Source organism: Porites lutea, chromosome 6, assembly GCF_958299795.1.
Source record: "Porites lutea chromosome 6, jaPorLute2.1, whole genome shotgun sequence".
NCBI classification, from domain to species: domain Eukaryota; kingdom Metazoa; phylum Cnidaria; class Anthozoa; order Scleractinia; family Poritidae; genus Porites; species Porites lutea.
In genome coordinates this window covers 5,186,322-5,213,381 of record NC_133206.1, presented here as the reverse complement: position 1 = coordinate 5,213,381, position 27,060 = coordinate 5,186,322, and the positions used below count along the sequence as shown (strand labels likewise).

At 39.2% G+C, this 27,060-nt stretch overlaps 3 protein-coding genes across 3 annotated transcripts in view; all 3 read left to right on the top strand.

Moving 5' to 3' along the window:
* LOC140940955 (fibrocystin-L-like) overlaps nucleotides 1-10,286 on the top strand; it is a 63,870-nt gene extending 53,584 nt beyond the window's left edge. The window contains exons 39-44 of the mRNA XM_073389917.1: nucleotides 10-375; nucleotides 1,561-2,526; nucleotides 3,330-6,232; nucleotides 6,751-7,123; nucleotides 8,217-8,498; nucleotides 9,331-10,286. Coding sequence (XP_073246018.1) covers nucleotides 10-375; nucleotides 1,561-2,526; nucleotides 3,330-6,232; nucleotides 6,751-7,123; nucleotides 8,217-8,498; nucleotides 9,331-9,524 — 5,084 coding nt within the window. The 3' untranslated portion in view covers nucleotides 9,525-10,286. The remainder of the gene's footprint in view (nucleotides 1-9; nucleotides 376-1,560; nucleotides 2,527-3,329; nucleotides 6,233-6,750; nucleotides 7,124-8,216; nucleotides 8,499-9,330) is intronic.
* Nucleotides 10,287-15,590: 5,304 nt separating this feature from the next.
* Nucleotides 15,591-17,726, top strand: LOC140940582 (uncharacterized). The gene has a single exon (XM_073389576.1). The coding sequence runs from the start codon at nucleotides 15,817-15,819 to the stop codon at nucleotides 16,570-16,572; it is 756 nt and encodes a 251-aa protein (XP_073245677.1). The 5' UTR covers nucleotides 15,591-15,816; the 3' UTR covers nucleotides 16,573-17,726.
* A 2,185-nt stretch (nucleotides 17,727-19,911) lies between these two features.
* Nucleotides 19,912-26,728, top strand: LOC140941626 (uncharacterized). The gene is made up of 4 exons (XM_073390647.1): nucleotides 19,912-20,062; nucleotides 23,003-23,084; nucleotides 24,043-24,137; nucleotides 25,307-26,728. The coding sequence occupies exons 1-4, from the start codon at nucleotides 20,030-20,032 to the stop codon at nucleotides 25,577-25,579; spliced, it is 483 nt and encodes a 160-aa protein (XP_073246748.1). The 5' UTR covers nucleotides 19,912-20,029; the 3' UTR covers nucleotides 25,580-26,728.
* The last annotated feature ends 332 nt before the right edge of the window (nucleotides 26,729-27,060 follow it).

The following is a 27,060-nucleotide window of genomic DNA, read 5'->3' as shown; positions in this document are numbered from 1 at the left end:
GTGTTTCAGGTAATGACGAAGGAAAGTTTACAATAAATTCGACGACAGGTGAACTGAAACTTATTTCCATGCTCGATTACGAAAACACTTCTTCATACACCTTGGTAATCCATGCGCGCGATATCGACAACCAAAACGCAGTCTTCACCGTACACGTAAACGTGTTGGATATGAACGATAACACTCCCACTTTCTCAGAATCTCAATACGACGTAAATGTTGGCGAGGACACAGCCATTGGTTCAAGTGTCTTCACGTTCCTTGCATCAGATCCTGACAGTGGAATGAATGGACTTGTCACTTACACACTGATGTTTAGTAATGCTAGCGAGGTCTGGATTCTTAACTCGTCTACTGGAGAACTCACTGTAAAAGGTAGGCTATAATTTCAGGGGGAATAATTATTTTTAATTCTATGTTGTTACTTATTGCTCATTTCTTGACAATGAATTATGCCAGCTTTGAACACATAGCAAGGATCTGTTATATAAAGTTGCCAATGAGTAGTTGCGTTGTAAGCATGAATTTTAAACTAAGGCCCGGTTCAGAGGCCGAACTTTTCATGAGCCGAACCTAATACATTGAATTAAGTACATGAAAAGCTCGGCGTCTGAATCAGTTAGGAACGCCTGTTTCAATTTGCATCGGCTCAGCCGTTCTTTTCGCCTAGCCCGGCCGGAAATTTGGCCTTTGCCGGAGCGACTTTGGAACAGCTTTGATTCAGACGCCGAACTTTTCATGTACCGAACCTAATGCATAAATTCTTATAACGTATTTTGTAAGCAGTTTGACCGAAATGAGTCAGCTGCCATTAAGATCGGCGTCTGAATTAATTCAGCCGGTCTAAATAATTTGGGTCGGCCTTAATTCGAATTAGGTTCGGCTCATGAAAAGATCGGAGTCTGAACCCGGCGTAAGTAATTGAGGGACTAAATTTAAAAGCTCTTCGTCGCTTAAGTGTCAGACGACAAGCAATGGTCAACCAAAAAGTCCGGAATTTATCTTCAAGGGTGTTTTGAAGGCGTTGAACTTTGCATTCACTTAAAAACGTCGGACGTGTTTTAGCTTCCTTTGCATGCTTAAGTAGCTTAATCTTACGTCGATCGTTATCCTTAATCTAAACTGTCACCTGCTTAGCTTCAAATTTAGTCCTGATAGTGCATGCAGTTCATCGTGTAAGCAAATCCATTTCAGAAAACGTGCGACTTTGCTTACATAAACTGCTTAATCATGGCATGTTAAGAAGAGATTTGGAGTCTTTTGAAGGTTCAGGGATTCGTGTGTCTCTATTTCTCAAATAATGAATGAACTTTAGAGAGGCTGTATAGAATTTTAAAAGGTCTTGTCTCTGAATTCCCATCTTATGTTAGCAAGGGCTTTCTAACCAGGAAAAACAATTTTCTAGCGGCGACTTTTTACGACATTTAGGTGCCGCTTTTAGTCCGACTTCTTTCACATATCTGCGTATAAACACTGCTTAAGTCAGTCAACTGAATTTATCTAATCATGCTTTCGATCATCGTGTGACCGCAATACTGGTTTTATTTCTCCTTTCCTTAGCCTCACTTGACATGGACAGCCAGCAGGTATCCACGTGGACACACACGTTAATCGTCATGGCACAAGATGCTGGTACGCCAATACTTAACTCCAACGCTACCCTTGTAATTCACATACTTCTCGCAAACGAATTTGCACCTAGTTTCGCAGCTGCAGACGTGTCAGTGACGATTAGCGAGGATATAACCCAGGGAAGCGTTGTTTTCGATGCAAATGCGACAGACGCAGACTTTGGGTCAGACGGGGAAATAAGATATAGTATCACAGACGGAAATAATGACTTGAAATTCTATATCAACTCCCTCACTGGTCAGATAACCACTCTTTCAACTCTAGACCGCGAGTCTCAAGACGCATATCACCTCATAGTGGAAGCCACAGACAGCGCCACTTCAGGTCAAAGGAAGACTGGGACAATGACAGTTCATTTGAGCCTAAGTGACGTCAATGACAATACTCCAACCTTTTCGGCGAATCAGTACGATGGAGTTGTCTTTGAAAACGTTACAAACAGCGAAGATATCCTTAGTGTTCATGCCGCAGACCCGGATTTGGGAACAAATGGAAACGTCATCTATTCAATTGAAAGTGGAAACGAACAAGGTTTCTTCAGCATCGAGGACAATCAAGGAATCATCCGGTCGGCAAAGAGCCTGGATCTAGAGTCCCAAAACCAGCTTGCTGACCACACCTTTACTTTGGTGATACTTGCAAAAGATCAGGGTACCCCAGAATCTCTGAACAGTTCAGTCTCTGTGACTCTTAAGGTTCAAAGTGTTAATGAATTCGCACCAGTTTTGATCCATGCGGATAACCAGGTCAAGGAACTTAGTGAAAACACCAGTGTGTCACAGGAGGTTTTGGACGTAAATGCTACCGATCAGGATTATGGAGCAGATGGTGTTCTTACCTACTCTATCACTGCTGGGAACAGTTTAGGAACTTTTGCTATTGACAACGTTACAGGTTAGTTTTGAAGATTAAAAGCCTTGTCTTTCAACAAATGAGTTGCCAAAATCGATCGAGAAATTGTCTGTCTGGATCAAAAGTAGCACTAAAAAAGAAATTTTATATTTATAATTTGAATCGGCTAAGAATAATACTTTCAAGCATAGTTAGTAGCGAAGGTGACTGGTTAAGAAAACCGGCAAAAATCAGAGATGAAAATACATCATTTGTGAGTGAATAAATTAATGCCTCGATTTTTATTCTCAAAATGTTAGGAACGCTTTTGTATGCTGTGTACAGTCAAGTTTGAAAAGGCTAAGGAAAAAATCTTACAAAGAAGTCTAACGAGCTTCATAACTATTGTTGTAAATTAACCTCGATGTTTTACAGCAAACTGTAAGGTTAATGATACAACGCTTTTAAACATCTTATTTTTCTCGAACAGTTAGGCCTAAATTATAGCGGAACCCATTTTAAGCGTGCGCCCTTTGTTAGGTGGCACGATTGAGTCCAGTGAATCGCCGGCCACAACTTCTTTCGCCATGCTAGAAAATGATTTGGGACTGAGGCCAATTTACTTACACCTTCTATTACTTCCTACAACACAAAGAGGTAGGCTCCTTGGTCTTATTCAGTTGAACTCTACAAGATCTTAAGTTTGCGTTACCTCCTTTACAATGAATCTTCGAGAAATGCTTGGGGGGAGGCTGGGTTTTGGTTAGGTATCCAATCCCAAACCAGAAAATGATGGATGTAAAATATCTACAAACAAAGAATTCCACATCATTACGGAAAATGCTATCTTCTCCTTCTTTTGTCAGGTGTTATAACTTTGGCAAAACAGTTAGACTTCGAGACGATCAGTCAGCATAACTTGGTTATCTCCATATCCGACAACAGTGCAAACGCGAATGATAGAAAACACACCACAGCTCACCTGGAAGTACGAGTGATTAACGTTGAAGACAGCCTTCCCTACACAGCAGAAGTGGAAATGTTACAGACGTATATCGCCTCGCCAGCAAATCCGGCAGGCTTAGCTGGTATCACAAGTAGGTCGGCTTTGGAAATACGTCTGTTGTACTCAAACGGAACTACCATGGACATAACTAACGAATCACATCGTTACATATTAGATGACGTTTCCAAATCTAACAGTCTTTTCAGTGTTGTGGTCACTGATGGCTTACCATTCGTGGTTGCTAATAATAACGGCTTGTCCGGATCAGGAAAGCTGCTTGTTCTTGTAACAAACGTGAAGACCATCGAGGTCAATGTCACCGTGATCGGCAGCATTAAACTTTCCATGAAGGCTGTATTTTATCCTGAGATTCCCGGTACCAACGAGGTTGCGGAGCTGAAGCAAGTTATCGCAGGGCATTTTCAGCGGGTTTTGCTCAAAGTACTTCTTAACTTGACAAATGGTGACCAAGTAGACGTTTCCCTTTCATTAAATACTTCATTTGTGTTTACAAATGCCCAGCAAGTTGGGGGAACGTACGAGATTGGACCTGCGCCACGCAATCTTTTTTCAGTCCTCGGACACGGTCTGAGCGGTAGAGTATATCTGCAAGCAGTCTTTGCTCAAAGTCTTTCAGCAAGCGTTAATCTGACACTGTCTTCGACACTCCTTAAACTGGTAACAATAAATCGTTTTGGTTTGAAGAATGTCAACGCTACCTTAAGTGGTGTAACTGTGGTCACAAAAGCGCAGCCATTTGCTGAATTGCAAATGGAAGACGGGTCCATTCATTTCTTAGACAACTTCACTATGTACAATGGGCTCCTCACTTTCACCTCTAGCGATGCCGCCATAGCCTCAGTGAACCCAGACTCCGGCGTTGTGACTCTTCTATCAGACAGCAGTACTCCCATAACCATCACAGCCAGGGCTGTTTCAAATACAAGCATAACAGCGGTGGTATCTTTCTACTGTAACCTTGAACCGCGTGAAGGTGAAGTTGATATTGGTGACAAAGAAGGGCCAGCAATTCCTCCATTAGCTACAAACGAAGCTTGGACAATGTCTGTCAGAATGAACCCCGGAAAACTTGGCATCTTAGCTGTGCAAGTGGAAATTTGGTTTAACACCAGTGACGTTCAAATGGTCAGCATCAATACTGATCTTCCATACTCATTTGCACACAACACGATACACATTTTTGGGTCAGTAGCCAAAGCTAAGGCCCTAACGGAGGACATCGCCGAAGTTGTGTTTACGTCCCTCAAAAGTGGTGTTCCTGAAGTCATCTACCGGTCTTTTAGGACGGTCGACAAGGATTTGACACCTGTACCTTCTAAGGCAGCTTCTTCGTGCTCCAGTGCAGTTTTTGGTGATATCGACTTGGATTGCACATTTGACATTGTTGATGTTGCTTTTATAAGTGCGTACATTGCTTCCTCTAAGGCCCAATTCACCGATACTTTAGGTTCAAAGATGAGTGCTGTATCGACTTCTCAGAAGTTGTCGATGGACGTCAACTGGGACGAAGCAATAGACAGCAAGGACGCCACTTTCTTGTCTTTCATTTATCTTAATAAAGCAAAGTTTGTGGCAAAGCTAACTTACCAGATCCCGAACCACCAAGGAATATCTTTAGACAAATGCGCTTTAGAAATCACGGTAGAGTTATCAAACAAAGATGGTTCCTTGACTTCATCTGCACAAGCAGAAGTATACTTTCTCTTTTCACACTCGACTGGACCCGTGGCTGAGCAATTCAGTCAGACAGTGTTTACCGCTGGATCGAAAGTGAGCGTTGAGGGAATCTCCTCTGTACAAGGATTGATCAAGGCCAACTATGAAAACGGCAAGTTTCTTGTTGCTGCCAAGAATTCCGAGCTAGAGTCTAGCAACGTCGGTATTTCCATTATACAATCCATACCTTTTAATGGACAGAGGTTTGTTGTTCCTATATTCCTTGCGTCACCTCCCGTGTCTACTGGTGCGGTAGATGTTTCTTGGGTAAGAAGCCAAGCAGCTAGAGACTTTTCACCTCAGCGCAATCTACAGTTTTCTGAGTCCACTACCACATGTAACAACCAACTTCGGTCAGTTGTGGTGATCGTGGTGATTACTTTTGAAGGAGATTATGTCGTGATTGTCAGCGGAAGAGAAGCGCAATTCGAGAGCTATTGTGTAACAGCCTTTTCTGTGAAGTACCCGGATGTAATCATACACAGTTGTAAAGCCAGTAGAGGAAGCATTATCGTTGAAATCAATATGACCGTAGCTGAAACAAAACGTAACTCGACACTTGCTAAAATATGGGAGGATGTGAGCAACGGATTAGAACTAAACTTTAATGGTACAACAATTATTACCTTGCCAAAGATGCTGGTTGATGGAAAGGAGTATGGCGATAACGTACCAGTGAAAACACCCGAAGAAAAGAGTCGAATGCCAGTTTTCATTATCATTGTGGCCTGTGTGGTCTCATTTGTTGTTATTTTAATCATTGTCATCGTGGTTTACTGCCTTTACCGACGGAGACAAAATTTGGGCAAGATTAATCCATCACCACCTAGTACTCCTGATGAAGATAGTGAAGTAAAGTACCTTCCGGAAAAAGACACCAGGTATATAGCGATGAGTGAGAGCCCATCCAGGTCTTCCCTACAAGAGCGAGATGGCAGTGCCTTTAGACGCCCAACCCCCATAGCGTTCACAGACCCTGTAGAACCAGCTTTTGAAGAGAAAGAAGAACAACTTTTGGATTCTCAGGTATGCTTTATGTCATGTTCGTTTTGAAGCAAAAACTTGATCGGCTTATACGTAAATGATGGCGCATACACCTTCGGTAGAAGATTAAAGGGGTAGTTTTAAAAAGCCTTAAAAAATACACACAAACGTCATTTTCTTAAAGAACACGAAAATTCCTCCTCTATTTTGGTTTACAGTTTAGCGCTGATAAGGGTTTAAGAAATAGCCTCAATTCTGGAAACAAATTAAACAAAGAACTTATTACATGTACATCGCAGCAACTTATTTAGTATAAAAAATTTGATAAAACGGGTACTTTTGAAACTGGGACGGCTTCTCTAACTCGGCATCGTTCGCAAGGAAAACGGAAAAAAACAGCAGGATATTAATCAGCCCTAAGGCCTATCCATAGCTTTCCTCTAAGCTATACATGCTGTTACGTACTAACAGGCGAACACAAATCCAACTTAATGAGGAAAAATCCTGCTTTCTTTGGACAGGCCAGTTAAAACTAATTTTACTATTATGTTTTTCTTCAGAGACAAACCACGCCTTCCAACGACGGTTCAAATGACCGACCTAAAGCTATTTTAGCATTCCCGGCTGTCCCAAGTAAGAATCCAAGTCCCAGTCCCTCTCCGCGACCATCTAGTCAAAAGAGAATAGAGTTATCAGAACGTTCAGAATCCCCTGACACGGTGTCTTCGGAGGCTTCTGCTGTTAGCCCTCCTATCTCCCCATCTGGATTATGGCCGACCTGTGACATTCAGGAGTCTCAGCAGGAAGATGAATACGATGCAGATGGCATGGAGGAGAGTATAAGACAAGAAGCTGCTCTGAGGCGAAGAGCATCGTCCATGGATTTTGATACTGAGCAGACATTTGAAGCGATGCCTGGTTTCTTAACACCAGGTAAGATTGTGTGGATACATACTTGTGTATCAAGAAGCATTAAGACTTACTTTAAAAGAAAAGCACGCGCAGCTAGACGCTTGAATTATGTCATTCTTCATGAACGAATTAACAACTTGCTTTGAAATTTGACTGAACTAATTAATGAAGAGAAAACTATTATGCTCTTAATTCTAATCCATCAAATAATTGGAAAAATGTCACTCCTGTGTTTGAATTTCTGTTGTCAGCACTAATAGGTGGATAACTAACGCACTGATGTGTGCTCTTGAAAGTCAATAGTCCTTGTTTGATTGTGTATCACAGGGAACCCGAACGCTGTATTAGCTAATAAAATAAGATGTATTTACCTGTGTTCCTGTGTCTTTATGAGTCGTTTTGGAAGAGATTTGAATCCGATCAGAGACGGTTAACATTGCTGATATCAAATGGTTGTTTGTCTGGCGCTTCGTAAATAGGACGTGAAGTTACGTCTCAAGTTTCCAATACAAAAGGAGAGTTAATAGCTAACTTGAGACGTAACTGTCTCGTCCGACGCTCCAGAAAACAAACATTTGATACCGGCAATGTTAACCGTCTCTGATCGTATTCAAATCCCTTCCAAAACGACTCATAAAGACACAGGAATACAGGTAAATACATCTCATTTTATTAGGTAATACAGCGTTCGGGTTCCCTCTGTGTATTTTTGTTTACTCTAGTGTACCCCATTATTTTGTTGGTTGCCATTAACCTATATCTCAGTCTTGGGAACAATTTTCTGGAGAACGCTTATGAAATTCTCATAAAACACCGGGGAAAATGCGCGATAGACCTATCGACAAGCAACTCATCATTTTGGGTAGAATAGAGCTAGATAATAAGGAACCACACACAAGTGAAATTCCGGATGGATCTTCATGTTGGGATGTGCCGGACGGGCATAGTCCACCGACCTTTGGTTGATCATTCTAGTTGGGTGTGGTAGATGGCAAAGAGAAAGGAAAATACTAGAAATGGAAATCAAATTTCTAACATTTAAAATTTAGACCTCCTTCTAAATAGAAGTTCTTTTCTCTACCTACCAACGTAACGATGTTACTTTTTTCAACAGATTCACAAATAAAGCGACGTAAGATGGAAATCAAAGTCATCCGCCCTAATCCCGAGATTGGTGTTCTTGCGCACATGGCGGGGGTGGTCAAAATCAATCAGTCTGGCACCCTCCAAGAGATGCGCGAAGACATTAACCGAGCGATACCCACATATCTGGGTTCTCTGAAATTTCTATTTTTGTCACGCAAGTTCAAGATTATTGACCCTCGAACAGAAAGCCAATTAATTGTATCCGGGATCTACAAAAAGACTGTTTATGTGAAGGTTTTCCACGGAGCAGGTAAGATAACTTAACAATACACAGTTTTGTGTCAGTCATCACCAGATGCCCTTACAACTTGACCACAAAGCTAGAACGCCTGAAAGTTATTTTTCTTACAAAATAATTTGATAAAGTTTAATCTTGAAGTCAATATAATTTTCATCATGAGCAATTAAACTGTTAAGTTTTTTCTTCTCTTGCATCGTGAATGACTTGAGAGCCTGACGTATCCAAAACCACACTGAAAACCACACTCAAATGGTCTCAACAGTCTTTCCACTGGATTTGCCTAGAGCCGATAGCTACACCAATGAATCACCGATAGACTTCTCTTCTCAACATTATTTTGAGATTGTGAAGATCATCCAGAACCAGAAGCTTCAAAAACTTTGAACATTTATTCTAATTTAAAAGCCATTTAGAATACTTTTCCGCCACAACTGAAGAAACTGGTTCTTATGTCTCATATGAAAAAGGATTTACAGGAAATCGAATGGAGGAAAACGTCAACTTTCTTTAATCACTGAGATCATTTCCCGAGTTAAAATAGGTACTTTATTTAAGGACTAACTTATGGGGTAGTCCGCACCCCCATTGCTCCCAATCCCCCGTAGTTAAAATAGATGTAATCCTGTGAAAGTCACACAGAGATCGTCATAATTTTCATACAGAGCTTGGCTGATGTAGCTCTGAGAAAAAGTCGTCAAGACTCAGCAGTTTTCCAATAGGTTGTTTCGTAGATTAGTAGTTGATTATATTTTATCAGGGCGACCCACTGATAAAAATAACAACTACATTTCCCCTGTTGTGATTACACAAATTTATTTTACCTCAATTTCCATCCTGACAGAAAACTGTGAGTATTTTTGCTTGTGCGGCAAAGTGGCGTTTACGTGGTGTCCAAAATGCAACGTTCAAGGGTACTGTGGGGACGACTGTCGCCAAAAAGATGAGAGGGAGCATGGCAAGTTATGCAGCAGCAACAAAGAAAAGGCCTTACAACATGCCCGTATGAGGCGAATATCCAGAGCGGACAAGAAATGAACCGTCTGCGGCAACACAATTTCTTGATATACACAGATTTTGTCTACGCTGACGATGCTGCTTAAATAGCATTTTTTCACAGATGAGCTAAAGCAAGGTCGAAGACGGACACGTGTGTGTGTGTAATAATATACTTTTAACTACTTTGGTAGAAGAGACATATGTCTGCTGGTCAGAGAAATTTTAGTCAAGGGTGTTCCTATATTTCACAGTTTACTTTCAGATTGCTTCTTAATATACAGTGTAAGCATCCAGAGTATGGATCGAAACGAGTGCAGCGCTTACAATGCATTGGTGTAACCCACAACCTTAGGGGGAACAATAAAAACAAACGCCTCCTTATTGTGATTCCGATAGGCTGTGTCTTTTTGCAACCCACAGGAATGTGTATCATGGAAATTTAAGTTTTCTTGTCAGTTGCTTATGACCAGGGCGCATAATTAAAAAGAAAAAGAAAAAAAACACAAATGTACTTTCAATACCTCTATATCATACGCTTTGATAAAAGTAGACATGACGTCATCACGAACATATTTTAAGTAAATATTCCAGAACGAGTATTTTCACATTTTTAGTACATAAGCTGCATTTTTAGATAAATGCAGAAGCAGTAAGTCAAAAAGAGCTATCCTTGTGAAAAAAGTTATTGTTGTTATTTAAACAAGTGTGTAACTTGTATTTATTTTCGATTATCTGTCCCTGATGGTCAGCTTTTTCACCTGTATATACTTAAGGGGCATGTTTGTATTAAAATCGTTTTGAAGACGACGCCGTTTGCAGTTATTTTGACCCAGTGCGTTAAAAGAGAGACTCTGCATGATGCCCTGTTATGAAGGGTTGGGGGAGCAAGGCGTGTTTTAAACTACGCTTATGCTTCGTTAACACGGCGCTGAACGAACTTTCGACCGGTTGAAAATTCGTGCGTTTAGCAACCCTGTTCTCAACGCTGTTTCCCTTCCATTTTCTAAGGAAAAAAGTCCTGGGGACGGGGTTGGTGCGTTTCGGTGTTCCGTCCACACGAAGCACTTTAACCGTACGATTATAAAGTTCCGTGCGAAAAGAACGAAAATATTGAACGGTTCCGTGTGAACAAAGTGGACGGTCAAATTTTTTAGCCAATCGAAAATTCGTCCGGTGCCATATGAACGCATCCTTAGAGTCATGATTTGTCGCGCGGATTTCATTATCCAAATGCGCCTGCGCACCCGTAAGCTTAGAACGAAGTTGTTACGTTTTTCTCCTCGTGTGTGATCAATCCGTGGCCCCCTTGAAGCCTCTATAAAATTTGCTCCCACCTTTTTTCTTTGAAAACGTTCACAATCTTACCTCAGAAAGAGAACAGGCAAGAACGCCAGAACCTAAGTAGAAGTATCAGTATAAATAACAGTTTACGTAGTGCGTGCGATAATACAACACAATATTTTCTTTTTACAAGGCTTACAGTCACCCTCTGAAAATAAATTGTGGTTATGGAGAACGGTAAAATAGAAACGAGAGCACAGCAGGAAAGACTTGACTTACAAATAGTCAAAAGTTGTTAAGGATTTTTAATTGACCATTGACCAAATCGCCTGAAATATGCTCAAAACTGACATTTGAGAAAGAGGAAATTTCGCCTTGACCTGTCATAGTTTTAAGGTCTGTGCTTGACCAATGCGCGCCCATTTTCGCCTTGATTTCCAGGCCCGCACTAGGCTGTTTATATATCAGGTGGGAATGTTTTGCCCGGAAGTGGAAGAACAAACTCGTTTGCAACATTCGCTGTCTTGTCAGTTAAGTTTCTCTAATAATGCTTCCAATGGCTAAGGAATAGAAATACTTTGCATTTGAGTTCTCTTGAAGAAGCTTTTAAGAGTACGAAGATAAAGGCGAGCCTTGAACTTGAGTCAACAAGCTTGACAAGATTAACAGAGGTAAATTAAGGCTAGTTCTACGGTAAAAGCCGGTGCAACTTTATTCAGGCCAATATTTTTACTAGTACAGCATTTCTTTTAACCCTTTAAACCTTAAGATCAAAATTTGAATTCTCATTTTTTGCCCCTATTGATTTCCTACAGAAGTAGAAGGGAGAAGTTGATATAATATCAAGTAAATTCATCTTGTGTGATCATGTCCGTAATTCTCATGACCACTCTGTTTTACAGAGCGTTGATATTACAAGGAGAAATTTGATGCTGATCACTCTTAGGGCTTAAAGGGTTAAAGTCTTCTACAGAACCAATCTATTAGAAGTATCGTAATTATCTCTCTCCTCCACAGAGGGTCTCAATGATACTAACCGTTAGCCGTAAAACAAACGAAGAGTTTAGTCGTTAGGCGTAAAGGAATTGAAATTTTTAACCGTTGGTCGTAAAAATGTTAACCTTTTTTTTTCTTTTCTTCCAGATCCTTGAGCTAGTCATTCACCTAGTACAAAACTTCCATGCTGTAGAGCAATGCCAGATGCATTGGGACCGAAGGCAAACAAAATAAATTACATACGTACCATTTGAATGATGGAAGACTTTAGTTTGTCTTCTCCCAATGCATCCTTTGTTCTGATCAGTATGGTGGTTTTGAACCACGTAAATGACTAGCTGCAAAGAGCCTATACTACTTGTTACCACTTTACGTATCTTGTCTTGTAGACTGCAAAACAGTCCGTATTTTTGCGTATTCAAGTACACGCGAGTAGTCAAACAAAAGGTCTGGAACGAGGCTGAAAACAGAGAGTGAGACTGGGGAGAGACGCTAATATTACGGGTGTGTCAGGCGCGCGCGCTTACGCCACGCTTTACCGATTTCTTTACTGATTTTGAGAAAAAAACCGACTGTTTTGCAGTCTACTTGTCTTGTGGTTCATGGTGCCTACTTCAGCCCTTTTTTTCCATTCCACAAAGGTCCTTAGAGGCCTAAACCAATGTGGACGAACGAGTTTTGACTTTGTTTTGCTTTGCTTTTTTGTTCATCCTTCAGTGGTTTGTTAACCACAACAAAAAGAAAACCCCATTTAGACCATCGGAAGAGACTCGCACTGTTAATCTTGTGGATGAGCGAACGATATCAACAATAACTCTGACCACTCATTTTCTTTTCAGACCTTTTCAGCCAGTAGGGGTGGGGATTTCGTCCTAACCTTCCTTGCCCCCTACACACAGCCATGAAACAATTACTCTTTTTTTATGTCAACACTAAAATTGAAAAAAGAAGTGATCAATTATCATCATTAATATTGTATGATCTTATGTCTTGTAGCTTAATTTAGGTCAACAAGAAATGATTAAGTTGCACTCAATTATCAACAGCCAGATGAATGACAGCCGAATAAATACCTAAAATTTAGGTGACAACAGAAAAATAACCAGTCTGATCAACCCCCTGCCGACCTCCCACTCAATCAGACCCTGATAAGCTCATTTCAAACATGGCGTTAGCAATCCAGTGAGCTTTCTCGACTGTAGCGCGATTCTAATTCAGTGGAATATTTGAAATAGCTTAACATTTTAACTTAACCGACGAACAATTTTAATTTTATTACAAACAATTCAAAGAATAAAAAACAATAGTTCTATTTATAATTATTTATCTAACTATAGCACAGATGACCACAGACGTTTCGAGAGTCTGGAGACCAAGGTAATCATTCGATTTTCTAGTTAACCCTCGTATAACCACTTAAATTCAGCCGCAAGTTGGCTGATGTTTAGATAGCCCCCTTTGGAATAGCAAAGACTTAAACAAGTTACAACTCAGGCGTTTTAGGGAGGCTATGAACTCAACGGAATGCCTTTTCGTCAAAACATAGGTATGCCAGTCTACAAAAATCACTTTGTTCACAGCTGATAAATTGTATGAATTCCTATAAAAATTATTCGGACTGCCTAGAAGTCTGAAGAAGCTATAGCTTATGTTGCAAAAACCTAGGTGCTTGAACTTCGTCAGAATCCGGAGCGTTAATGTAAACAACCTAGACGGGTATTAAAGCATGCAAATAATTGCTTCCACGTTATGAAACCGCAAAAATGTTAATGTTAGCTGCTTTGTCTGAACCGTAACAATACGACACATTGTTGTTGGAAATATGTTTATTATGAAATGTTCGGCTTGTTGCTGAAGAGAGCACGTACAAACAACTAGAAATGAAGCCACTTATGACTAAGAAGACATCAGCGATTCACATTTGTGAGTTTTAATTTTCTACCACTAAATGATTTTAACTGATTTTAACTACTATACTGATACAAAAGTAAACAGACTGGAGACAATTACGACGGTGACGGCAACGGGAACGCCTTGAACTCAATGGGCTTGGGAAGCAAAATAACAAGTCTGCACGTGCATCACGCTATTTTGTAAATTTCTTTACGCTCCCTGCGAATCTACGACGTGAGATAAAGCTGACTGATTTTAACTTTACTTGCGAACGGGAACGCTAAGCCGATAAAGTCGATAAATTTTATTATTTCTGCCTGAATTCGGACGCGGTCTCCACTCCGCAGCCGACCAAATTTCCCTTTATTTAAGAAACCGGGCAACTTGAGTTAAACGCGAAAAAGTTTTACAGGATTTTCTTCGACATTGGCGCCACCGTTGTCGTAAGTCACCGTAGGTTCCCTATTATGAGTCAGAAACAAGGACGCAATTAATTAACAGTGACCTTCATCCACATGGCTAGTATAATTCTGTTATTGTGAAAGAACAATTTTGTCAGAAACTTTCACGATCTGATTAAAATTTACACATGTATGAGGGATTGTAGGAAAAATGTATTCATTTCATACATGTACACGTCAGCAGCGGTTGGAAGAGGCGAGGCAAGAAGCAAATATTGCGTAGAATTTCGTTTAGTCCCGTTGATACACCTGTCTTTAACTATACTGGATTTCCTTGACTTGGTCATCAGAGCCAATTCCGTAGGTTCAAGGATATGCAGGCAGATAATCAATCTTGAACGCAACAGAGACCAGCAACTCATCGACATTTATTTATATGTTGCAGTTAAATTTTTATTCAAGTTAATTTTTTATTTCCTTTGTTTTAGGGTATGGTAATGTATGCTAATGAATTTGCAACGAAGGAAAAATAAAAATTAACTGAAATAAAATATGAAATAATAATCTGCAAACGTTTTCCGTAGCACGGAGACATAAGTAAACTTGCGATTTTTGTAATAAGTAGAATTGTTGCTATTTTGTTAGTAAATCAGTCTGCATATAGCCCAGATGGGAATGCAGTGGCATCAGCTGTGGAAATGTAAAAAATGTATTCAGAATAGGAAAAACAAAATAGCCGACTAAATAGGAATACCTCCAGGAACTAAAGTGGATGTTTACAAGAACTTTCAGTAAAATATAACACAATGGAAGGTGCATGAAAGGTCTCATGAGCATCAAATGAGCACCTGTTTAAGACAAGGTCATCATTTTAGGGCTTGCAATGATCGTTTCAATTTATGATGTATACTAAAGGTACTTGTGATGTCAAGAGACTAGGAAAAGAGAGTACATGCCAATGTCAAGCGTCTGAGTGACATTAATTTGACGTAAAAAGACTTGATTCATAACAAGCTTAGCTAGAAATACAACATTGAAACGTTTCGGCTTCTTACTACTGCCTCCTCTTGCAGACTGACTTATGATAAGTTAAAATTTATCACAGTCTGGTCCCAGCGAACCAATCCGAGAGTATACGAAATCAATGATAAATAGTCATTGTGGTAATCAATATTAATGGTCATAATTTCTTCACCTATTTAATCCCAATTTAACCTATTCTTAATCCTGTTTTTGTTGTACTGTACAAAAGTGTAATATTTTCAATTGAATTTTAAGTAAAGGTCGTTTTCCATGTCTTTCAGGATCACAAATTGAACCCCAATACAGCTTAACTTCCTCATTTCATAACGTGTACATAGTCTGACTGAACTTACAGTTTGTTTTCAATCTTTCATATGACTGCTGGTTTGGAAAGTAAACAAGACAGAAACGTATAGATCTAATGAGAGCTTGAGCTGACGTTAACAGTATTGTTTCCTGAAGAAATTGACATGTTGTTGTCAAAAGGAAACGCTAAGTTCTGTGAAAAGAAAGAAAATTTGACGTAATCCCTGAAAACAATGAAGGGCCATTTCTGGTGTGCGAATACAAAAGGCCATGTAATTTAACATTATTCGTTAATGAGAAAATAACATATTCCATTTTGTTGTTACAGAAAGGCACAAAGGAAAACGAATTTGTTGGAACACAAGGTACGATCTAAGCTTAGTTTTGTTTGGCCATGTCACCGAAAACGTGAAGTGATTTGTGCGTGTTTGATGGCCATGCCTCACAAACGTTTATTTGCCAACGTGGATCCTGTATTGGAGTTAACGAAGCACAACACGGCGCCTTTAATAACACGTGGAAAAGCTTCTAAGCGACTCAAAAGTGGTGCAAATGAGTTTGTACTTGAAAAATACACTGGAACGAAAAAAGAGCGGCCTAAATCACGACAAAGAAGTAAAACTCCGGACATTGGCAAATGGAATCGGGAAGACTCAAACCTGAATGATCATAATCTTTCTAAAAAGGTGAATTTCTCACCAGCGTTTTCACAATCATATGCTAAGCCCGTTATGAACCCGTCAAAGACTAAATCAAGAACAGAGGTACTGTCCAAACGATTTGACCCAAAAGCAACTGGAGGAACGCCTGATATATTAACGGATGGAACATTTACTATAAACAGCAGGGGACGCAAAAGTGGAGAAACTCCACCAGATAGACCTCAGGCTTCTGTAAAATCCAGACGTCGCTCACTTTCTGTGCCTCCTGACCCTGGAGAAAAGTACTCTATTTCAACCATTGTAAAAGCTCGGAGCTTGGCGATGAAGTGGCGAGGAAAGAATGGCAGAATGGGAAGAAGGCACACAGTTCTACCCACGATAACTGACGATTCCACAAAGTTCTCCCTATGCGCAAACGTCAAGTGCAGTCCCCAGTTTGAGGCGGTGATAAAGATCTTACAAGATGACAACCCGGAAGATGTCGATGATACATTGAAAAGCTTTGAGCTACTTAAAATAGATTAAAGAATTTATATGTGTGGCTTTTAATGGCACGGATGACATCGAAAGCTCTTCGCTTAAAAACAAATCGACGGCCGAGTAAACGTATGTATTGAAACGTCTTTGAAATTCGGAAACGAAACCAGTTCACCTTTAGACCGTTCTGCTTGAGCGTATCAAATTCGTACCATACACAGTACAGAAGCATTAAAACTGTACATTAATGAAAACTAAATTAGCGTTACAATATAAAACGCAGAATGGACAGTTAGGTAGAGAAGGTAGATAACTCTTTTCGAAAATATTACACGTAAAAAACAACTTGTCGCATAAGACATTTTGCTTTAATAGTTTTCATTTAAACCTCTTTTTTTTTCTACACAGGTTCATATAGAAAGAGATCATTTGCATGAAAAGGCGAATTTTTCTGAATGAAAGATTGCATTTGTCCGCTGCTTCGACGATGTGTTTTCCTCATTGAAAACTGACGACCTTTTTTTGTGCTTTTAGGCGACACACTGGATACTAGGAGAGTTCAGTTTTCAACAGTCAAACGACAGATCAAAAATTTATTCCCAACGGCTAACTAGAAAACCATAAAACCAAAGCAAAGCCAATACAAAATTGAAATCTCTTCTTTGCACGCACGTCAATTAGCTAATAAAACAAATCGTGCTACAGAAATTTGCATGAAAATGAACAGTAAAGTAAACAATTCCTTTTTGTTTAGGAAAACTCTGAATAAAACATACATTTCGTTGAAATTATCACCTACAAATTACCAACGTTTGCTTTGGCTTGTTTATTGGATTTTTTTTTATGCATTTCAGAGGTCAAAATAAGTAATTGGCGTCCGGAAGCTGGGTAGCAGATATTACTCTGACTTGTAATTGGCAATTACTGTCCACCTATAATTGGACTTTCTTTGTTATTTATTCAGCATTTGTAACTGCACAAAAGGCAAATTCTGTTGATAGTATAATTATCAGTGAAGAAAATATAAGCTAACTATGGACTCGCTTCTTGTTATGAATTTTCAAGCACGAGCAATAGGCAACTTAAGACCCCATTTACACGGGTTCGGGCAAATTTTTGAACGGACATGCATTTACCGTAAACGAAAGGCGGATCCGTGCAATTTTTTGTCCGTCAAAAATTTGTGCGGACCAGTGTAAACGGGGTCATAGCGTTGCCCATTGGCCCAGTTGTTCGAAGGCCGATTAGCGCTTAACCCGGGGTTAAATTTAACCCGAGTTTTTCTTTTTCTTGTGTTCAAAAGCATTTACTCGGATAATTTTCTTTGTTATTTTTAGAGCTTCCAACCATCAGCTCGTAGACAAAAAATAACTAAACTGAAATTTGTTTTAAGCTTTCAAATCTGAATTCAAATCACGCCTCGGCCCAGGACGGCAGGAAGAAGAGGACGGCATATCGCTTGTGCCTGACGAACGTGACAAGGCTATCACTTGCATTGCGTGCTTTGCCGTGATCTTCACTAACATCAATGTTTCCTGGTCTTTCACAAAAAGATCTGTTTGAAGGAAAGTGAAGTTTGGCGAAAAGTTATTTCAAACAAAATTATTGTCACACTTGTCACACAAGGTTTGCCGTACTCTTTCCTCTCCCAGTTCACTATTGGCCGTGACCGGATTAGTCTGCTACACAGCCTTTTTTATAGTGTCGTCACGCACTAAAAACGGCTGTGTAGCACTATGACCGGATCGGCAGACCCGGCAGGTTTTTTAACGGCAAACAGTCAACTGCAATCAGTAACTGAATTTGTCTGGACCTGTGTAAACGGGGTCTATAAAAAAATAAAGTTACCTGTGACTATACTGACAAACTTATGTGTCAAAGATGTCCCATACGAAAATGATATTTTCGTTATCCACTACATGTGACTGACGAAAATGTAATGTTAATCACAGAAATGGACAGAAGCCTTTATTTTCCGGGATGGATCCAGCAATTTAATGACTAGTTTCCACCAATATAAATTTCTAACGTTTCTTGTGACAAAGGGTACATGTCTTTTCAAAAATCTAAATCCGGATTACTATTTAGAAGACAGATATTTCGTTTCTTTTATAAAATCCGAAACGGATTATTGATCCAAACAGGAGCCTATCACCCATCCAAATCAAATCCACAACGGAGATGGATCCTATCCAAAACCGGATACTTCGGGCACGATCCGAAGCGCTTCTTTACCAGATCGGAAAAAGGGGAAGGCCAGTGATAACTCGAAACAATTTTAATGACATCACCTCTTCGACAAGTCACTCAGTCGGCGTCTTTATAGACATTTTTTAACCCGAGGCATGGATTAAAAGATCGATTTTATCCGTTTTAGCAAGGGTGATAAAATCGTAAACAGGACCTGCGTTGTTTTAGTTCACAAAGCTGCTACACAACTTCACTGATGTGTCTTGTAACTTTTCCAGTGCATGTCTTATTATTCACAGAAGCGTAAATCAAATCAAATGATCGTATTAAATTCGACTGAGCAAGGCAAAGCACGACTGGGTTTCAAATCGATATTCAGGTAGAAACCAACAAAAAATCTATTTCGATCAATCGGATGTGCACAAAATGAGAAAAACAATTACTTTTTGTTGCATGTCGCGCCTAAAAATGTGTCCAAGCGAGGAAGTGGCCCCGATTTGAATTGGACAGCAAGGATTAATGCTGATTAATGGTTACATCTCAAGTCGTAAGTTTGAGCGATAAATTAACCATTGTTAGGGTAAATTTCCGTCAAACAACATGGCTTTGAAACAGCGAAATAACTGACAGATAAAATGGCGAAAAACGACAGAAAGATGGGTTGAATAATAATTAATAATGATAATAATAATTTACTATTTTTATAGCCCTTATACATCGCTCTCCGAATCTTTAGCAGTGACGAAAACAAGCGCAAATACAATAGTAAAATACCGAATGGAACGTACTTTATCTTCTTCCTCAAACACGAAAAGACAAGATTACAAGGGACCCACGTACTCCCCCAAAGATACCGGCCTAGTGAATATGCAAAAATATCAATGTTTATATTCCCCGCGACGCAGTGGTTTTCCAAGCGTAGCCGGCCTACTACTTTGAAAACAAAAACATTTTACCGTAAGAAGATGTATCCGAAACATGTCAATCGAAGCACGGCTAGTTTCAAATAGATTTGCATGTTTGTTGATGTAAAAACAACGAATAACACTACAGAATGCAAGTAAAATCAATAAATTTCAATGATCCATATTTACATATTTTCCGAATGCACAGTTGTTGGTTGTCAACAAAACGCTGCATTGTATTGCTAATTAATAACAATTTCTGGAATGGAGCCAAGAGGGCGCTCAAATCGTAACGAACCTTGGTCGAAGTGTCTTCGAGCGCTCGCTGTTTTACGTCGCTCGTCGGGGGTAACGAGCGTACCTCACAAACAAAACAAGTTTTGGCCTGTTTCGAGAGCAAAACAGAAGCAATGTTGAAGCTGTGCATCGCTTGTAGTTCGAAGGTAAATGAGATTATTTTATGTAAAGCCAAAGGTAAAATAGAAATGTTCTTGAGGTTTAGCCTTCAGAGAGATTTTGGGAAGTTTTACGATTCATGGGTTTTACATAACAGCTTCGGTTCGAACGGCGCTCGTAACTAACGTGACCAAGTGATGTAGGGTTCTCGCGGCTGAGTTTGGCCAACAGTTTTATAACATTTATTTTTCATCATCGATCTCTGTGATGAAATTATCTGGCTCACAAACAGAGTATGTTTTGATGTCCTTTGGACAGTGTGAAGTGTAGTAGTCGGTAACAACAGTGTTACGAGATAAGCAAAACATAACGCAATCGTAGTAACACCGGTTGTCTCCCGACAGTTAAAGTACAGCAAATAACTTTTATTTTTCTCTGTTAATTACAAACCAGTTTAAATTTAGAGACACCGTTTTTTGGTGTGACTGTTGCACAAACTTTGGTATAAACAAACTGAATAGTTACAACGCAGTTACATGCAGAGGGTGAATTCTGAACCTCTATCCCGCCCATGTCAGATGTAGCGACTAGGAAAACCGCCATTTCGCAAGGCTAAAAAACGGCAAAACGACAAACAAGTCCACATTACAGTACCTTTGCACAATACGCTTTCAGCTATAACTTAACCGGATCAGAACGGTTTTAATTTTTCAAGAAAATTAAGATACATTTGTCGGCATAATCATGAGCGCACCAAGATTCACTGACTCAGTATTTGTTTGTTTGTTTCAAATTGTTTTCAGTTTCTTGAAACATCACGGTGTTTTTAGCCTGAATATCAGACATTACTTCGAGTCGCTTACCTGGAGTAGTGACTCGAAGTAATGTCTGAAATTCAGGCTACAATAGATGTTTTTGAAAGCTTAGGAAATATCATCATTAACAAAAAACCTAAAAAAAGCCCATTAATTAAGCGTCGATCTTCTGTATACGTTTGCAAAAATCTAGGGGCGCGAAAGATCGTCTGAGTAAATTAACATCTCAGTCTTCCGTTTTCACTTTACTCATACGGTAAAATATTAAAAGTTTGCTTGTACGGTGCCGCCTCGTTAGAGAAGAATTGAACGCCTAACACCGTTAATAGTACAAATCAGCTTCAATTGCTCTTACACATCTTTGATTCCAAAGCCGTTGTCAAATCAGACTATTTCGTTTTGGCTTCTGCGACAGCACCAGTTGAAAGTGCGGTGGTTAGTGTCCAGACGGCCTTGGAACCCGTCAGCCTCGAAATAAGCACGGCACAGAAACGGTTTACCTCTCCGTGTTTTATCAAAGTTGTCATGACTGTACTTACGCTTTTATCAACAACTCAAATAGACCTCGTCACGGTTTTCGACGCCATCTTGGCCAGGAGGCAAACCCGTGAGAAATTACAGTATTTTTATGAGAATCTAATGTCAAATAATTTCCGTAAAACTGCTTTTTTAAAAAATATATGAACTGTAAACTAAAGCTTCGCCCTTAAGGATTCTACTGAAAAAATTTGAGGGCGTTACATGCGCTAGAAGACCTAGCACCTTTTCTAAAAATTTTCTTTACATTTGCCTGTAAAAATTTCCCGGGAAAAATTGCACACAAATATATGGAAAATGTAAAGCAAGCTTCTGGAGAAATTTAAGCACAGTAACGGCCCCCAAAATTTGTCGGTAAAATCGTTTGCTGTGTAGCTTTAGTTTACAGTTCATATTTTTTCCAGAACAGTCGTTTTACGGAAATTGTTCGACATTAAAATCTCATACAAACACTGTAATTTCTCACACGTTTGCCTACTCGTCAAGATGGTGTCGAAAACCGTGACGAGGTCTATGTACACAGAACATTAACAGAAGCAAACAGGATTATAATGAAAATTGGCAGGATGCAGTGCTTTTCCGGTTTTTCATCTAAGTGTTTGGAATTAAATAAAGATCGAATATATGAAGTGAATCAGGTTACAGATGTAAACGTTTGTCTGTTGCGTTTGGTAAATTGGTTTTGTGGATCAGACAGAAAAATAAGATAAAGTATTCGATATTCAGCTTTTAATTTTGTACCTTAATTTTTCGTATGGTCAATTTTGGCGGTCAATTGAATTTTCTGAACTGGAAGGTATTTACATTTATAACTAAATCAAACCACAATCGCTTTCATTTTTGTAAACTGCACCTAAACGAACATAAAATGTTTGACCATAAAATTGATAGTTGAAACACATTAACAATCGCCTTTATTTTTGCAAGCTGTACCTAAACAAACATAAAATGCTTCAACATTAATTGAAAGTAAAACCAAGGTGAGTCTGCATGAAAGTTTAAGACACACCAGTCTAATTGCTTTGTAGGTGACTGTATGTTTTCTGTAATTTGTAAGAATTATTGTAATATCAAGCAGCTGTGATTATCGTCAAAACTTTGAACGAGAGTTAAAGAGCTAAGCAGTTGTTCAAAACAGTATTAAATCGCCTCAATCTTTGGTCCATGAAATTTGGGTTTTTACTTGTTCAGGTTTAAGCTATTGTGTCCCTTAAAAGGGCCGTTCGATTTACTCTTACATTATGCTGATTATGACATTGTTCTGTTTTACTTCTGAATATTGCATTATAGATTGCGGTACAGGGTTGTTACAAAAGCTTTGTGCAGTTCAAATCTGGAGTTGTTTGGGAGTAGGGACATCAACTGAATAATTGTGATATTATAAATGTTGAAGAGCCTGCTCAATTTTTAGTAAGATACATCAACTTCAAACATAACGCGAACTGATTTATTTAAATTAGGAATCAAGATGATGGTGTATTTAATTTGCTGTAACTGAGGGAAAAACCGAGGCATCGAAAATTGAATTGAGACCCATACATTGGCTATTGCAGATTCAACTTTTGTGGCCTATCGGGCCACAAGCTTAAAATGCTCATCACGCTGTTTTTCTTTCCTTTTGCACCTCATCTATAGGTCGCTGCCTCAAGTCGCACCTGCTCCTGTGGTCACGTGTTTTCACCGGAGACCCGCAGGATTGGCGGGAAACGATTCTCTGGTAAATCGTTTTACTGACACTCATCATACTATACACAAAAAAACTATTCTTGTCTTTTATATTGGCAAAGTTTAAGTTAAATTCGATCATAACTTCAACGCTCAATAAATGATTAAAAGTTAAACGACCGAAATCATTAAGACGCTTTGATTTGAATTTAAATCGAAGATTCATTCAGTCAATCAGTGAAAGTCTTCAGTGAAGCTTTGATTCCACTTTAAAACTTTTATTTCTTGTTTCATTGATATCTCATTGGGCAAAACCTGACTCAAAGAGGAGGATTTTCGATCCATGTCTTTACCATGTTGACAAGAATGCTTTTTGAAATGCTAACTATTGTGCTAACGGTTTTGTTCCTAGTGTTGTCGCCACTATCCATAATATGTAAGTCCAGAATTACATTTCTATTGAATGAAACCCCAATGAGGATTCGCCTCATTTGCTAGCTGCTTTGCCGCCAGACTTTCTGGTGATTTTTGAAAGAAAGAACAGGGTACTCCTTATCTACATTATATAATTTTTCAAAACAAATTCTGTCTCGAATCCCGTTGATTAGTCCCGACATTTTTTCGGGTAAATTTACAATTATATTGCTTAAATTTGCCATTGCGATCATATCTTCAAGTGCACGTGTATTTTCCCAGCTCATGTCATCTTCATTCCATATGTCTCATTCCTTACACGGGTTGAGATGAACTCAACAAACTGGCCAGCTGCCAATGTATTTTTTTATATTAGGTAGATTTATCGATAATCACATTTGGAAATCAAGCTGCCAATGTATTGGTCTTGATCATAGCTCAGTTGGTAGAGCACTGCAGCTCTCAAACGCAGAGGCCAGGTGTTTGAATCCCGTTGAAGCCCCGAAATTTTTTTCCGGTTAATTCGCAATTGCTTACATTGTTATTACAACTGTGACGATCATATAAATTCATTTGAAGTCTGTCTTGTTGTCCAGGATACCGACTGGGGACAGCACGGAGGCAATCATCTGGTAATCTTCATGAAAGACAGCAAAACGGATGCGTGAAGGCCGACCATACAGCCAAGAAGGTGAGATGCTCTTGGAAAGGCTTTAAATGGGAGCTTGATAAAATCTTTGATACGCCTGATTGGAAAAACGTTGTTGCTTGAAGAGTATAAAACTTGAAAAGTAGATATATGGGTAGACGTTTATTAGCATTGCAAGTTCAAAGTTCTTTTCAGAATAGCTTACACTATTAGCCAAGGGGGTGTCTCGCAGCTCTGTATTTGTTTACCTCTAACCAATTGCAACACCCACAAAATGTCATGCAGGCGCGAGTCACACCGGCTTGAGTTCACCCCGGTTGTTGTACCGAAGGGAAATTTCGCAACGGTATCGCGTAAACGCGAAACAACCACTCGTTTTAGTGTGAAGTCGATCTGCCGGTAGACTGGAACGGACAGCGCATGCCTAATATGTCGATATGAAGTGCACCTTCATATAAACGCAATATAAAATGACCCAGTCATCATGTAAACGCGATACGAAATCAAGAAGTCATCCCGGCATGAAACTCGAGCCGGTGCGAGGTTTCTTATGTAAACACCCCGTCAGCGCTGATGCGTAGAGCGTAGCCACATCTCCAACGCACACTTGAAAATAATAATAAAAAAACTGTTTTGGAAGAGTTAAAAAGAAAACGGCATGCCTGAAGCAAAGTCATACTCCAGGGGTTTGCATCCGCACGTGAAGCTCTTAATAACGAAAGCTCTTCTTGAAAGAACTTTGAACTTGCTTTGCTAATAAATGAATACTTATGAATTCTTTAAGCTGCATCGTTCGTGGTTCATACTGGGCAGCACTCGGTTTTGGTTTTAGTTTCACGCAATGAATAGAAAACCGTACTATTTTTTAGGTGAGAATAGTTTGTACTTGAAAACAAGGAGAAAAGTAGGACATTAAAATATGCGACAAAACCGATATTTAGGGATTTTTTTTAGAAATTTCTCATCGTTTAGTCTCTCCCTTTTAGACTTGTTTTGCAATAACAATCTCTTGCCGGTATTATCTTTTTCTTACCTGGATGATCAGTCAAACCCTTGCGAATTGCGTGTTTGATTTATATTTCTGGCTACTCCAGCAACAATAAAACTGAATTGAAATGAATTGAAGTAAGCATGGTGTAATCAACAAAACCTCTGATTTAATGCGATCAACTTATCCCTTACCGTCCATTTTAATCGCTTTTACTTCACAGTCGCAAAAGCCAATACTAAATCAAAACCTAAAGAGTCCTAAAGCAAACCAAGAGAAATCAAGGGTTACGCTTCACAAATCCTGCAAGCGAAAAGTACCGCACATGTCGAGTGAAAACCAAAGTAAAGGTAAAGTGAGAAAGCTTGACAACATCATGGATGTGTTCTTTTCCCCGGAGAAACGCTTGAAACTATCGCTTGCACTCAATGAGATCAACAGAAGATTAGCAGGGCAGATTCTCATCTGGAAAATGCTTCCTTGTGAAACAGGATAATCTGTAGAAGTCTACTCCTTTAGCAGTATATGGCTCAGTGAATGAAGAAGATGTACATAAATATAATTATATGACTGGCTCACTCAACACCAATTTCACAACCCGGTTCGACTACGCCTCACGTGCCGCGGCGTTCTTTTAGACAGAAGAGGATCCAGGAAATCATCAAACCATGCTGTCCGTTTACATGTATCCACATGAAACTTTTCATTTAAAAAAACGGACAAGTGTGATTAAGAAAGTGTTCTATTCTACGTAGAATTTAGACGGCTATACCTTACCAAATTTTATGCCACGGCGTATACTTATCGCTCCCCAATTCCAATGATTGGAATCCTTTAATGAATTTAACTGTTGATTTTTAAAGGCAATCAATACTAAAGAGACAGAAAATATTGCAATGTTTAATCTACAAGGGTAACTAATCTTTAAGGGTAAATCGCACGGATCGAAGCCCTTCTGGATCTTAAGGCGTAGACGGTGTCAATAATACCGAGCCAAAACCTTTGTGGTTTGCCCCGCAGAAAACTCGCCAAAAGTTACCGGCGAATTTATTGAAAATGATAATGCAGTAACTACTTAGACTTTGTTGTTTTATGTTATTTCGTATTATATATTTGTGATATAGGGGCTCGTAATATCGAGTTTCCACTCCATAGAACTGTAGTAACTTTAGCAATGATTACATCCATAATGATACTTGATAAGTGCGTCAAAAGGAAACTACTGACTAGCTTTTCAGTTTGTACAGATCAGAACTGCCTGGTCACAAAACAGTTGTAAATAAACTGCATGTAACTTGAAAAATTTAGACGAGTACAGTAAACACACCCACATATAGAAGGAATTAAGGCGGAAATTGGTAAACTAATTACCAAATATGCGATACCGTTATAAATTACTCTTCTTACATACCATTTCATAAAGGCTGTTAACACAAATCGCGTGTTTTCAATGTAGGTGTTAACTGTATCGTAGCATAAAAAACACATTGATCACTCTGTGATACTTTGAACTGAACTGGACGACACTATTGAGACCGTTCAGCTAGACAGATTATCCTGAATTACTCAGCGTTTAATATAACAATATTAAGGGATTCAGAATTAAAAATGAAACAAGGTTGATGCTATAAATAAATAAAAAAGGCATATACAAAGGACCTATCGGGGAAGACTTACACGGAAGGGAACATCAATACATTGGAAATTACTTAGTACTGAGTGTATGAGGTATTGAATGAGTCTTTTAGCTTCGAAATTGAGCTCGCGAAAATCAAAATTGTTCAATAGCAGACCATCTCATGGTGTTAACGGTCATTGCTGTCCACGATGAAATTTTCCTGGCATTTAATTTCACCAATTATTTTAACCATGGACGAATAAGTAAGTGTTTCAGCAAAAGTTCTACTGGATTTAAGCCCAATAACTACTACTGGGGTTCAAAGCTAACATTTCGTGGAAATCTATTAAGTGAACTAT